We start from the raw sequence: 13,931 nt of genomic DNA, 5'->3' as shown, positions 1-13,931 counted from the left end.
TGGTCTGCAGTGTGGCAGTGGTGCTGCTGACAGCCCGGTACAGGACCTCCCAAAGAAAGACACCGTCCACAAGCCTGGTAACAGTTAAATGTGGAAAGGATCATTCGTAATTCACCTGAGGCCCTGATTTATTTCCATTACAGAGGCCTAACTGCTGTGTTTTTCTCAGGGGAAGTGAACGAACGGTTCTGCCTGCATTTCTTCAGACACCAGAAAAGCTTGTGGCATGCTCCACATCTTATTTTCCTCCTCGCGCGCTCCCCCCCGAGGACCGCAGGCCAGACCTGCCTCTGACAGCAGCAGGCAGAGATGGCAGCAAGGCAGCTTTAGGCATCCCTTCACCCCTCATCCCCACAGTCCCCTGGCACCACTTGGATGGTCGTGGTTTGGCTTGTGTGCTTCTGGGAACTTGTGTATTTTCTCAGTGGTTGTATTTCATGGGTGACTTTACAGTAGAGTCACCTATGAGTGGCTCTTGGTCATGTATGTGTCTCCTCAGAGGAGTAGCCACACATCTGTAGGCCTGGTGTATTCTCCTCACTGTGTCCCAGCTTTGAGGAAGCATTTGTCAAGGGATTCAGGAGTTTGTCTGAGCACAGGTTGTGCAGCCTCACCTGGCCTCTTCCCCCCTCACCTTCTTGAGTCAAATTCAGGGAGGAAAGAGAAGGGTCCTCCAGCAGAGTCAGGAGGGTGCCTTGACATCCTCAGGGAGACAGATCTGCCGTCCTTTGCAGCCATCCCCATGGTAACTCATCATGGAGAGAAAACTGGCACTTCCCTCTGAGAGGTTAAGATGAGGCCGAGCATCACTGAGATGGCTGAGCATCACCACCCCGGCAGCTCTGTGACCCTCACAGCCGTTCCGGCCCCTCATCGGAGTCCTGGCTGGGGAGCAGCAAAGCTCGGGTCTCCCCCCCTAGGCTGGGCAGCCGCCGGTCTCCGCGTGTCTATGGGACTCCGGCTTGCCTGCTCAGCCCCCTCTGAGCTCAAGCCCTGCGGTAGGGGCTGTGGGGCTGGTCCTGCTCCGGCTGCTGCCAGGGATTTTTTTTTCCCGGGAACTGGTTGTCAGCGGGTGCCTCCGCACCGGGCCGGTGTTGTCGGGGGCATCGGAAGCGCCGGGTGCTGAGGGGCCGGGGCTGGGCTTTTGGGGGGCTGGAAGCAGCAGGGAGGTAGCGTTGTGCGGCTCGCTGCTGGGGAATCCGTGGGAAGGCGGCTGGAGCTGATTAGCCCGGGTCACCCTTGGCTCTCCGGGGAGGTTTTCTGAAAGAATAAATGTACGTAAGGTGCATACATGTAATGAGGTATTTTTAATGTGTTTTATAGAAGGCAGCAGGCAGCGTTAGTCCGGCATTGCAGGGCTGGAAGTGCACCTGCGCGCGCCCGGAGGCCTCGCCGGGCTGCGGCCGGGGCTGGTGGCCGGAGAGCCGCGCTCTCCCCACTCAGAGCCGAGCAGAGCCTAACCGAGCCCCCTTCGCCCTTCCTGGGGCCCCGGCCCGCCTGGCCGAGCCAGCGGGGCTGGAGCCGGATCGGGCCCGGGCGCGCCATCGCCGTTTCCTAACCTTGCAAAATCCCAAGTGCGGCTTTTCGGTGAGCCGGGGGGAGCGGCTGCCTCCCAAATACGTAGACTTTCATGTCGCCTGCTTTGCACAGCGGACTTTCCAGCGCCACAGACAATGGCACTGGGCATTTCCAGGGATTCGGAGTCTGTTTTGTTTTGCTGTGGTTGCTCCTCGGTCGTGATTCTAGGAAACATAAACTTAAAAGAAAGAATACGTGTACAAAAAGTGCTGTTTTGCGGGGCTGAGCCGACGCTCTTGACTGGATTTCACTTTTGCGGCAGCATCCGAGGCTGAATAAATGCTCATAAATGCCTCTACGGTCCTTTTTAGTGCCGGAGAATTTCGGTATCTGATATAATGTCGAAGCAATTTCGAGATAGTTCATGTACCGTGGTGTCCCTTAAAATTCTCGTGAATAAAAATAACGCGTAGGTTTTATTTTCCCCCTACTAATGACAATCATTCGGGCAATTTATATCACATAGCAAGAGCTGAAGTATTAAAAATAAAATTTAAAAAAGAGAGAGGAAAAAAGAGGAAAAGGGAAAAAACCCTTTGACGCAGAAATTGAGATCCAAAATTGTACCGACTCCCATATTTTTAATGTTATTACAATCTCCGTTTTAGGAGACACTGTGTTTTGTCGAATTAATAAGATAAATGTTGAAAGCATATTATATGCAGCCTTTAATCCTAATGCAAGGAAAATCTTAATTATGTAGAGGATAAGTGAATTTGAAAGCCAAACATCAGCCCACTCTCTGATTGCAAACAACGCTCCGTTCGCCTCTGGAAAACGCTTTGTCTCTTCTTTTGTTTAGTTTACGGGGGGGTTAAATTTTTTTTTTCTTTAATCTGCTTTTTGTCTGAAATGACGGAGGAAAGGGAAGAAACGGTAAACACTTTTCCGCGCGGTAAAAACCTCATTTTGGCACAGAGCATTCGCGGATGCTTTTGCTTACCAAATATGCGTGCGTATCGATAAATACACGAGCTCCACATTTACAGGGGTGTGAGCGTGTGCTTTGCCCCCGCGCACCGGGAGGCAGAAGAGACCCCTAGGCTCCCTCCGGGCGCGGGGAAATCCGAGGTCTCCGTTCGGCGGAGGCACCCGGGCCAGAGCAGCCCCGTCGGCGGCTCTCTCCACTCCGGACCGCGTAGGGACAGCAGCCCCGGGAAAGCTCCGGCGGAGGCGGCGGGGAGACCCAGGACCGCCCGCTCCCGGTGACCGGTCGCACGTCGGGCCTCCGCCGGGCGCTTTCCCCATCTCGGCCGCTCAGAACGGCCGGCTCTACGGAGCAAGGCGGGCGTTTAATCCCTCTCCGCACAGGCACCCCTGCCTGCCTTTATCCCGGCGAGGAGGGATTTTATTCGTGTGCCTGAGAGCTCCCCCCTGGCTGGCAGGTGAGAGAGCAGAGGGGGAAGGCGGCCGCCGGGATCCCGGCGCCGGTCGGAGGCGGCCATGGGCCGCCCCCCGCCCCGGCTCGCTGCCCCACAGCCCCTGCCAGGCAGGGCAGGAGCGGCGAACCCGAAATCCGCACGCTGCCACGAACGGGGGCAGTGGGACGATGAGTCCCATGCCACCCTGGCCTCTCGCCCTGTCCTGCAGGTGCCCCGTGGCGACGGAGTCAGGTGAGAGGCGGGCGGGCAGCAGGCAGCGAGCAGGCAGCCCCCGAAGGGGTTAAAGGGAGGGGACGTGGGCTGTCACGCGTCATTGGGCAGATTATGTGCAGCAAACAAAAAGTGTGTGTCTGTGTGCCAGTCACTCACTGCATCGGGTCCATCTGCACCGCTCGCCTCCCCGGCCTCCTCCCCGCCTCGCCCGCCCGCTCCCCCTCCGCCACCCGCGCCCCGGCCCCCCGTCCGCCGCCTGCCCGGCCATGGAGCGGCACTGATACAATAGCGCCGGGGGCAGCGGAGGCAGGAGCCCGTCTTTGTGCCACTTGTCGGGGCGAGGATTATATTCCCACTCTCCCTGGTGAGTACCCGCGGAGGGGCCCCTTCATCCCCCAGCGCCTCCGTCGCCGGGCCCAGCGCCCGGCCAAGGGGAGCCGCGCCGAGGCGGCGGGGTAGCCCCGGAGGAGGCAACAATGCCGGGAGATGGCCGTGCCGGGGGCCGGGGCGCGGCGGCCCTGACCGGTTGCGATGCCCAGCGGCTCCGGGAGCGGCTCCGGCTCCGCCCGGCCCGGACAAAGGGCGGCCGAGGGAAAGCAGCGCCGCGGGGCCGGGGGGGATCTAGGGAAACCGAGGGATGCGGGGCCATGGGGAGCCGTGCGGGGCCCAGCGAGAGCGGATGGAAAGTTTGGTGGGGGCCGCTCGCTGCCGTTTGTTTCGTTTGGCGAAATAATCCCTTCGGGGATGGGATGCGCAGGGCAGCACCGTAACGACGAGGGCGGCGAGCAGGCAGCGAAAGCGCCCTCCCCGTGGTCCCCGTCCCCGGGGGTGGACCGGGACCCGCCGCCGCCCGCGCCGCCGCTTCGGGAGCCGAAGGTCCCGCGGGCGCCGGGAACGCAGTTGTCTCCCGAAAGTGAGGGAAAGCGCGGCTCAGCGGGGCCGTGCCCGGTGCGGGCGTCTTCGGGTGTAAATAGGCGCACCGAGAGAAACAGAGATTTATTCCTGAGCCAAGCCAAAATGAATGATTTCGATGCCAGATGGGGTGGCGGGAAGGCAGCCGTAAACTAGTCGGGTCGGAAAGGGAAAGGGCACCCTCAGCCCTGCGTGCAGCTCCTTCCCCAATCTCGGCAACGCCGTGCGCGGCGGGATGCCCGGGCAGCCCGGCGGCCGCCGTCCCACTGCCGGCACCCTGCCCGCCTCACCTCCGCCTGCATCCGTCCCTCGTAGAACACTGGAGCGGAGGCTCACCCTCTCCATAAATAAGCGTGTCGAGGTAAAAATAATTACCTCTGCTTGCTGCTTTTAATTAAAGTCTCGGAGGGAAAGTGCTGGATTATGGTAATGAGCAGACATACGTTCCCTCTTGTAGAGCGGAGCGGGAGGTGAGCTGACATGCAATCAGCGACAATGACAAGCCACTTGAAATCCATTCGCTCTGCTTCTCTGTCACAGCCCGGAGACCGGCCCGGCTCCTCTCTTGCAGGGGCCCCGGTGCCCGGAGGACCGGCCAGGGAGCCCCTCGTCTCGGGCGGAGGCCCGCAGACGGCTGCCCCTTTTTGTTCACCTCCTGCCCGCGACCGGATCCTGCTGCTGGGTTTTCCGCCCCTAAGCCTGCATGGTTGCTGCCCGGAGCTGGCTATCGTCGCGGTCGCAGCCGGGCTTGCTAATAAATAAATCATCGCGACAGCTTCCCCGCACCTCGCCTCCCGCTCACGGAGCTCCTCGCCTTTATTTTTTCCAGAACGGTGAATGCCTGCCTCTTTTATTATTACCATTTTTTGTTAATTTTTTTTGGTTTGGTTTGGTTTTTGTTCCCCGGCGGGTAGCGGCCTCATCTCCACGCAGAGCTGCGGTGAAGCCCTGCCACGATGTAACGTGTCCGCTCTGTCCCTCTCTCCTCCCGCAGACATGGAGGACGCCGGCGTCCAGAGGGGAATATGGGATGGGGACGCCAAGACGGTCCAGCAGTGCTTGACTGACATTTTCACCAGCGTTTACACCACCTGCGACATTCCGGAAAATGCCATTTTCGGCCCCTGCGTCCTGAGCCACACGTCCCTGTATGACAGCATTGCCTTCATCGCCCTCAAGTCCACTGACAAGCGCACCGTCCCCTACATATTCCGGGTAAGAGCCGCTCGTGTGCCGGGTAAAGCCTCTCGCCCCGCAGCCGGGGAGCCCGCCTGGCCCGCCGCCCCCGGTCGCCCCGACGGCCGGTGCCCGAGCATATTCCCGCCGCGGAGCGCCTCCCTGTCGGGCCGCCCGCTACTTGCTACGGCCCTGCTGAGCCGGGCGAGACCCTCCACCGCCGGGATGCTTTCTCCCACCGCTCCTGCCGACTGCTCGGCGCTGCGCAGCCCCATCCCGTCCGTCCATGCGGGTTTATTAAAGTGGAGTTTGCAGGTGGACACGTCGGCGGCCAACGGCTCATCGGAGGGGCTGATGTGGCTGCGGCTGGTGCAGTCGGCGCGGGAGAGGGAGGAGCAGAACCTGGAGGCCTACATCAAGAGCGGGCAACTCTTCTATCGCTCCCTGCGCCGCATCGCCAAGGACGAGGAGCTGCTGGTGTGGTACGGCAAGGAGCTCACGGAGCTGCTGTTGCTCAGCCCGGCCCGGGCCTCCGCCCGTAGCAACGGTGGGTGCCCCGCGTGGCCGCCCCGCGTCCCTTTCCCACGGCCCCAGGTGACCAGGGGCCGCCGTGGTGGGGTGGAGAAGGGAAGCTGCGCGGAGAGCCCCGCCCGGCATGATGGGGAGAGGCGGCTGGCGTCGGGACACCTCCCCCCACACCTTTCCTTAATCTCCCGAGGGAGCCTCGTTGCCGGCCCTGGCTGACCGGTGCTCCCGTGTTTGTGTGTCCTGTCCCGCATGTGTCCGGCCGCAGGCTCGCCGCCCTTCGCCTGCCCCGAGTGCAGCCAGCGCTTCCAGTTCGAGCTGCCCTTTGCCGCCCATCTCCGGTTCCGCTGCCCCAAGAGGCTGCACGGCACTGACACCGGCCCCGCCGCCGAGGCTCCCGGCAGCAAGGACGGCGCTGGCAAAGAGCAAGAGACCGGCAAATACTGCAAGCCTGGCGGGCCGCTCCACCACCCTTTCCCCGTCGCCGACGGCGGCAGCGCCGCCGCCAGCACCAAGCCATCCACGGACTTCCACAACCTGGCGCGGGAGCTGGAAAACTCCCGCGGCGGCCACGGCGGGTCCCCGGGGCGACCGGCGCCCCGCGACGGCGGCCCCGAGGCTTCCGCCGGGAAAGCGAAGCGCCGGTACCCCGAAGAGGAGGAGCGGGGCCCCGGGGCGGGGGTGCGGGGCCGCTTCCCGGCGGAGCGGCCGGGGCTGCCCTCGGCGCCCAAGGAGGAGCCGGTGTGCGCCCCGCAGCAGCAGTACCGGGCGGCCGGCTCCTACTGCGGCTTGGAGGAGGGCAGCCGCCTCTTCACGCCGCCCAGCCCGGAGACGGGGGAGGCCAAGCGCAGCGCCTTCGTGGAAGTGAAAAAGGCGGCCCGCGGTCCCGAGCCCGACGGCGGCCCCGAGGAGGGCCAGGAGCGCTCCTCCCCTACCGCCCCGGGGGCGGGCGGCGGGGAGCCGGGGCTGTGCCCGCGGGGCGGCCCCGGGGGCCCGCTGGCCACCCGCTTGGAGGGGGGCAGCCCGGCGCGGGGCAGCGCCTTCACCACCGTGCCGCAGCTGGGGAGTGGCGGCGGCCCCGGCGGTCCGGGTGGCGGGGCGGAGGAGCGGAAGAGCGCCTTCTCCCAGCCCGCCCGCTCCTTTCCCCACGTCCCGCCGCTGGTGCTGGGCCAGAAGCTGGGCGGGCTGGGCGAGCCCTGCCCTGACGGCGCTACCGCCCCCGCCCGTCTCTACGCTGCCGAGGCGCTGGCCGTCAAGCTGCCGGGCGGCGGGGAGGCAACGAGCGGCGGGGGTGGCGGCGGCGGCGCTGGGGGGCTGCCCAAGCAGAGCCCTTTCCTCTACGCCACCGCCTTCTGGCCCAAGAGCTCGGCGGCGGCGGCGGTAGCGGCGGCGGCGGCGGGGCCGCTGCAGCTGCAGCTGCCGTCGGCGCTGACGCTGCTGCCGCCGTCGTTCACCTCGCTGTGCCTGCCGGCCCAGAACTGGTGCGCCAAGTGCAATGCCTCTTTCCGTATGACCTCGGACCTGGTCTACCACATGCGCTCCCACCACAAGAAGGAGTACGCGCTGGAGCCCCTCGTCAAGCGGCGCCGCGAGGAGAAGCTCAAGTGCCCTATCTGCAACGAGTCATTCCGCGAGCGCCACCACCTCTCTCGCCACATGACCTCGCACAACTAGCGGGGACTCCCCCTCTCACTCCACCCCGGGGACCCCCTGCCCGATCCCCCGCGGAGGGCAGCGGCCGCCCGTCGCTTTCTTTCCTTTCCTTTCGATGCACGCATTTTCACTTTCCGGGGAGGGGAGGGGGAGCGGCGGAGACGACAGCAGGATGGAAGAGGAAGAGAAAAAGACGAAAAAGAAGAAGGAAGAAAAAAAAAAAAAAAGCACCGGGGGAAAAAAAAAAAAAACCACAAAGAATAAGGAAAAAAAGGAAATGACTTACAAAAAATACATTTTTAAAAATGTCATATATTGCAACATATTGATGCATTTGTCATACGTTTCTACTTAAATTATTAAGCACTTATGGTTTAGATGTAATAATAATTATATGTGGGGGTAAATTTTTATTTTAGATATAAAGCTAAAGGCGAGGAGGAACGTGGCGGGTTGGCGGGCCGGGGTCCTGCATGCACCAGGCACCTCCCGCCTGCCTGGTCCCCGCCGCCCGCCACCCGCCTCCATTTTAATACAGAGTGTCACTTGGTGCCCGTGAAATGATGTCTCAATAGTTCTGTGTTACCTTTCCTTTGTTTTTGTTTTTGGGTTTTTTTAATTTTTTTTTTCTCCCGTCTCCAAAAGATTTATTAAACTTTATAGTTTATCTGGGTATGTTGGATGCTTTGACAATAAATGACTTTATTTTCTTCAGAGCACCTGGACGTTAATCATACCTGGGAGCAGGGGGAGCAGTGGGGAGCCGGGTGGCCCCGCGGCTGCAGGGCAGGGGCAGTGCCACCCTCCGGGCCGCATCCTCCTTCCTTCCTTCCTGCCTGCCTGCCTGCCTTCCTGCCTTAGTTTTGTACTGTGTTTTATTCACCCTTTATTTCTCTCTCTTTCTTTCATCTTGCCCTTCCCTTTATTTTGTCTTCCTTTCAGTGTTGTTGTTTGTTGTTGTTGGTTTTGTTTTGTGGGTTTGTTTTGGTTTGGTTTTTATTTGTTTTGTTTTTAAATTTCTTTCCCTCCCTCCCTCCCTCCCTTTCTTCCTTCCTTCCTTCCCTCCTTTCCTCCTTCCCTCCTTCCTCTTCTGTCTTTCTCTCCTTCTCCATTTTTCTGTCTCTTCCTCACTTTTCCCTTTCCTCTATTTCTTCCTTTTCCTTTTCCTTACCTGCCCTTCTCAGGTCTGCCCTTGCTCCCTGGCACACCCCTATCTTTGCTCCACATGCCCGCCTACCTCACCATTACCAGGAACCTTTGTTGGCCCACACTCTTTGCAGGGCTGTGCATGGTCTCCGGCTCACAGGGTGGGGGGAGCCTGGGCCCCGACTGTTGGCAGGGCCCCTGGGAGATGCACAGGGCCTGGGGTGATGGGGCCCAGAGGGCTCCCTCCCATCCAGGGGTGTCCTGGGGTTAGGGAGTGCTTGGTGGGTCCATGGGTAGGTCCCCTTTGCCCTGGTGCATTACTGGGGTGATAGAACCACAACCTAGGAGGTCTTAGGAAAGGGGGATCCTCCCCAAGCACACGGGGACAGCCTGGTCCCATGGGCACCACCTGCACTGGGTGCATGTTATGTCAGACCCATGTACTTTGGAATGCAAGGGAGAGAACAAACTGAAGGAGAAGTTTAGTGACATTTTTAAAACCCATTTCCACATGCAGGCAGGTGTAACTCTGGCGGGCATCAGGTGCTGCCAGCACAAGTCTGTCTGTGGCTTGGTGAGTTGCCAGCAGGTAAAATAACCCAAAGCAGAGATGTGCAAGGTAGAAGCCCAAGTCAGAGCTCCAGAGTCCTGAGACTTTGTGCAAATGCGGCTCAGGGTACCACCACTGTCTGCTGTCATGTCTTTTGGAGTTTGCCATGAAGTACCTGGACCTTTTGCAAAGATTTTACAGCTCCAGGGGAAGCTGACTAGGGCTTCAGATGGTTCACACTTGAAAACACTGTATACTCTGAGCCTTCTTGTATCTTTCTGAGAAGAGCTCAGGCTAATAACAAGCACTGGCTCTCCTGTACGTCAGAAAATCATAGGTAGGTCTCTAATATGAAACTGGCTTCAAAGTCTGGAGGTTTCCCTCTATACAGTATATTTTCCATTCTGATTACTCTTCCCCACACACTTGTAGACTGTGCTGGAGTCGCTCCCCCCAGCTCTCCTCTGATGCTCTTAGCTCCATCAGTGTGCTTGCCCTTGAAAGCCAAAATGTCCCGAACCCCAGAAACCATACGAATAAACCCCAACCCTCATGACGTGCTAAAACGGTAAACCCGGTACCGTCTGCCTGCCACTCACTGCAATCAGATCACGCGTAGCTCCACCTGCCTGCAATTAACTGCGGAGCCGAGCCCCTATGTACTCCCCAAGAGCGTTCCTTAAAGGCAGTAACAGCCCTGGAGCTTCCTGCTCTAGAAGGGGCTGCTGGGGGTTCCCAGCGTTGCTGTGCCGGAGTAATAGATATTTTCCCGGTAGGTGGGGGGCGGTTCCGGTCCCCGCGGGGCTGCCGGGGGCGGTGCAGGGCGGGCGGGCACCGCCATCTAGCGGGGCCGCCGCCGGACCGAGCTGGGCGGCAGCGGCGGTGGGGAGAGCGGAGGATGCTCGGCTGTCTCCAGGAGCCTTCGAGGGTGCGAGGTAGTCTGGGCTCCAACAGACCCTTGGAGGCAGCTCCGGCCTCCGAGCAGTCCTGGGGCTTCTTTTGGAGCTCAGTGCCTCGCTGGTGCCCGGGGAGGCTGATAAAGGAGGTACGAGTGATGCTCACCGCAGTTTTGTACAGTAACTCTGGGGTTTTTTTGGGTCCAGGTGCTGCTGGAGGGCTGCTGCTTCACCTGCTCTGGCCCCTCAACCTTGCCCATGGGTGAGTGTTGCAGCAGCTGGCTTACAGCTGTGGGCTCTCAGGCACCTCAGCACATACAGTGTTTCTCAAATATTGTTCAAATACTTTATGGCCTCTCACAGCCAAGTGTCTGTGTGTGCTTCAGCAGTGGGCTGGGGGCCCTTTCTTGCTCTTGCAGCACCCTGCTCTCCCATCTTTTCATTTTGACCCTGTCTGCAAACACAGTGCTAAGCCCCAGGGCTTTGCTCGTGGGGTCTGTTTGAGATATGGGGCACCTGCTCGCATAGTCAACCCCTTAAAAATAGGGTTACAGAACACACAAGGTGCAGCAGGCACCCTGCGGCATTACTTGCACACAAAAGGCACACTGTTCATCTACATAATCGCCGAAAAATGTAAAGGACTTGTGGGCAGAAAATGTAATCAAAGATGTTAGTCTTTATTTTTATAAAATCTGGTATCAGGATCAGAAGGGATAAATAAAACTTGAAACCTTACTGATGCTATCTGCACAAGCAGCATGCCAAGTAACAAGGGCAGGCAGTATGCTTGGGTATCATATTAAGGAGTGTGATGAAAGTTTCCCTCTGGCTGTTGGGGCTTAGGACTTGGCCACAGCAGGTCATTCACTCCCCAGAGCTGCGCTGGCTTTCCTCAGGGTCAGAGTTAGGGCCGTTGCCCAAATCCTACTGTTTTGTGACTTAACAGTGTTGTCACATGTGAAAAAAGAAGGAATCAAATCTTTCTTTTTTTGTTGTGGTGTGTGGCGGTGGGTTTTTTTTTGTTGTTTGTTTGTTCGTTGTGGGGTTTTTTTTAATGTTTGTCTCTGCCTGTGGGCTAACACTGTGCTGCATCTCTGTGCCATGGCAAGCATGAGCAGATGTTGGTGCCTGTGGCAAGGCAGACACTGGCCCGGCTATGGGACCCACCAACTTTCGTCTGTGTGGGATCCTTTCCTAGCATTGCAGCCCAGAAAAGGCAGCACAGAAGCAGAGTTTGGGCGTTTCCTTAGGAGAGAGCTGACTCTGAGTGCCCATGTTTTGGGCACAGCTGCATCTGTCTCTGAAACCCACCCCACGAGGTGCATCTTCAGTGTGCTGCAAAGGAGCAGGGCACCTTGAGAGTGAGGAAGGGCATCCTTCAGCTCCATCTTGCCCCAGCACTGCCAGGGGAGCCCATTGCCCACTCCTGTGCTTGAGGTAAGGCTGCTCAGCCACATTGCAAATAATAATAATTCCAACAAATGCTGATATTAATGCTGTTATCAGGGTGCAACAGGCAGGCTTGCAGCCCCACTAGTTACTATTTGAAACCAGATCCGAATTGCATTTATTCTGTCAGTGATATACATGGACAAAACTGCGGTTTGTAGTTTTTTGTCTGCTTTTAATACACAAAGCAGCAGTCAGAGGGCCACAGGCAGCAGACCCATAGCTCACAAATCTCTGGGCTGAACTGAAGAGCAACTGCCTGCCTTGGGGCCCAGTCCTGCCCCCACTGAAGCCAGTGAGAGTTTTGTGTCTGGCTCCACGCAGCAGCAGGTTCAGCTGTGGATTAGAATTTTTTTTAAGGTCTGGACAGAAGTGTCCGAGCAAGGCTTTCATGGGGCTTGGCCCCCTCCCAGCTCACCTGGAGCATCCCTCTGCCTCCCTTCATTCTGTCTCACTGTGAATGCTCCATGCAGTGCCTGCATGCTGCACCTCAGCCTACAGAGGTTGCCCAAAAATCTCTCTGCTGGGTTTTCTGCTAAGCATGAAGATGCAAAGCAGCATGCTGGCATGATGGAGGGACAAGTGTGTGCTTCCTGGCTGCTGACACCATTTGCTGTGGTTGCTCATGAGTAGGCTGGGGTCCTCTTTTTAAGGAGCGTATTGCTAGTTAACCTGTAATTGGACAAGCTGTTAAAATTGAAAAATCAGCTATTAAGATTTCATTGTAACACCCAGCTCTTAAAAAGGAGTTTTTCAGTTGTGGATATCTAAGAAAAGACTAAAATAGTAGTTTTCAAAATAGTACGAGCTATACAGTATTTGTTCTCTACTTTGGAGCCAAAACCAGACCCTGCTGTTAAGGTCTTATTTGGAAGAGGAAAATATCTTACCAGGTGCATAAGATATTGATGGTGGGTTTAAAACAAATACACGCAAAAAGCAAAATGCATGAGGAGGGTGGCTGGACACTGCAAGCAGGTTGAGGCTAGGCTGTCTCCACTGGTGTGGGCACTGCCATCCAGGAGCATGGCACTGCGTGTCTCCACGTCCTCGCCCTGGTACAGCCTGTACCTGCAGCAACGGCCCCAGCAGAGCTTCACTTCCCCTGGGCACAGTACTGCAGCCTTGGGCACAGACAGCTTGCAGGGTACCGAGAGGACTTGCTATGTAAAAGGAGGAATCAAGATGCTGTGTGTGTATGGATGTGCACTGGTGTGCAAATATATCTGGTGCTACTGGTGCAGTTTGCCCTTTGGTAACAGATGCCTGGCAGAAATCCCTCTATATTGTCTGGGAGAAGGTCAGGGGGTTTTGTCCTCTTATAAGGGGGTCTCCATCAGTGTCAGGGATGACTGCATGTGCTTGAGGGATGCACTGTTTCCTGTGTTGCTAGTAAGAATGGGCAAGAATGGGAGAGTTGCCCAAGGTGGCATGTGGAGGCTGTGGCACACTTGGGACCAGCCTGTGCCTGGGACCTGCCTAGTGTACTCAGTGTAATGTCCACCTTCTGTCTGCACTATTTACTCTGTATTTTGTCTTAATAACCCACCTGGGTCCCCCACAGCACCTGGGTTATCATTTTAAATCAAGTCCATTTAATGCATGTGCTTCTTGTAACATGTTCTGCTTTCAGCTCTGTGCAAAGAGCTGCTCCGGTGGCTAAGGCTTGCACCTTCCTCCGAGGAGTGGGGACATCTCCTGGAGGGATGTGCAGGGCTGCCCTGCAAGCATGACTGTCCTGCAAGCATGACCTAGGGGCAGTCACCCCCTACCTCCTATTGCAGGTGAATCTCAGGCCACAAATACCTATTGCAAAAGTGGTTTTGCAAGCTCCTGAGAGTAGTGCAGAGTAAGTTTCCCCAGGGAACCCTGTGTCTGCACAAGCATAGGGACATGGGTCACTCCTCAGAACCCCAAGAGTTTCAATCCAGCATGCTGTTATTTTACTACTGTGAAATAAACCTTATGAGTGGAAAAAATAAGTGATGTTAAAAACCTCGTGTGCTTTCCCCTTGAGGCCATCTGTTAGGACGCTGCTATAGCTTGGCATGGCTCAACTTGGGGCAATCATACTCACACACATGCATCCCGCTGGAAACCAGGGGCTTGCTCCTACCAACACAACTCTGGTGGAACATGTGGCAGCTCAAGCACAGTAAGGGCTACAACTTGACACAAAAGCTTGTTGAACAGACCTTCGCTAGCTTGTTTTATGTCTTGTCACATTTTGCCTTGCATATTGTTAAGGAGTAATTAAAATAGCACCAGGCTTGCATTTGGAGGGGAGGGAGGTGTTCCTGCCATGGCAGAGCACTGCCCCATGGCACTCAGCAGATCAAACGGAGGCTCAGAAGAGCCCTTTTCCTCTTCAAACAAAAATTTTCACACTTGAAATCCAACTTATCCCCTCCGTTTGCTAAAAGTTTTCTCTGTAATGAAGCCTTGAAT

The 13,931-nt window shown here is 57.4% G+C and overlaps 1 protein-coding gene across 1 annotated transcript; it reads left to right on the top strand.

Annotated features, from left to right (window-relative positions):
• Positions 1–3,403: 3,403 nt before the first annotated feature.
• PRDM8 (PR/SET domain 8) lies at positions 3,404–7,614 on the top strand. The gene is made up of 4 exons (XM_065634503.1): positions 3,404–3,537; positions 5,080–5,300; positions 5,577–5,808; positions 6,055–7,614. Exons 2-4 carry the CDS (start codon positions 5,082–5,084, stop codon positions 7,458–7,460), a joined length of 1,857 nt encoding a protein of 618 aa, XP_065490575.1. The 5' UTR covers positions 3,404–3,537; positions 5,080–5,081; the 3' UTR covers positions 7,461–7,614.
• Positions 7,615–13,931: the final 6,317 nt, after the last annotated feature.

This window comes from Caloenas nicobarica, chromosome 4 (genome assembly GCF_036013445.1).
Source record: "Caloenas nicobarica isolate bCalNic1 chromosome 4, bCalNic1.hap1, whole genome shotgun sequence".
Lineage (NCBI taxonomy): Eukaryota > Metazoa > Chordata > Aves > Columbiformes > Columbidae > Caloenas > Caloenas nicobarica.
This window is presented reverse-complemented; position numbering and strand designations above follow the sequence as displayed.

Excerpts from the sequence above, each read along its gene's own strand:
- PRDM8 (XM_065634503.1), top strand. The coding sequence starts at position 5,082 with ATGGAGGACGCCGGCGTCCAGAGGGGAATATGGGATGGGGACGCCAAG. Across the intron at positions 5,301-5,576 it reads CCGTCCCCTACATATTCCGG|GTGGACACGTCGGCGGCCAA; the intron begins GTAAGAGCCGCT and ends TGGAGTTTGCAG. Across the intron at positions 5,809-6,054 it reads GGCCTCCGCCCGTAGCAACG|GCTCGCCGCCCTTCGCCTGC; the intron begins GTGGGTGCCCCG and ends GTCCGGCCGCAG.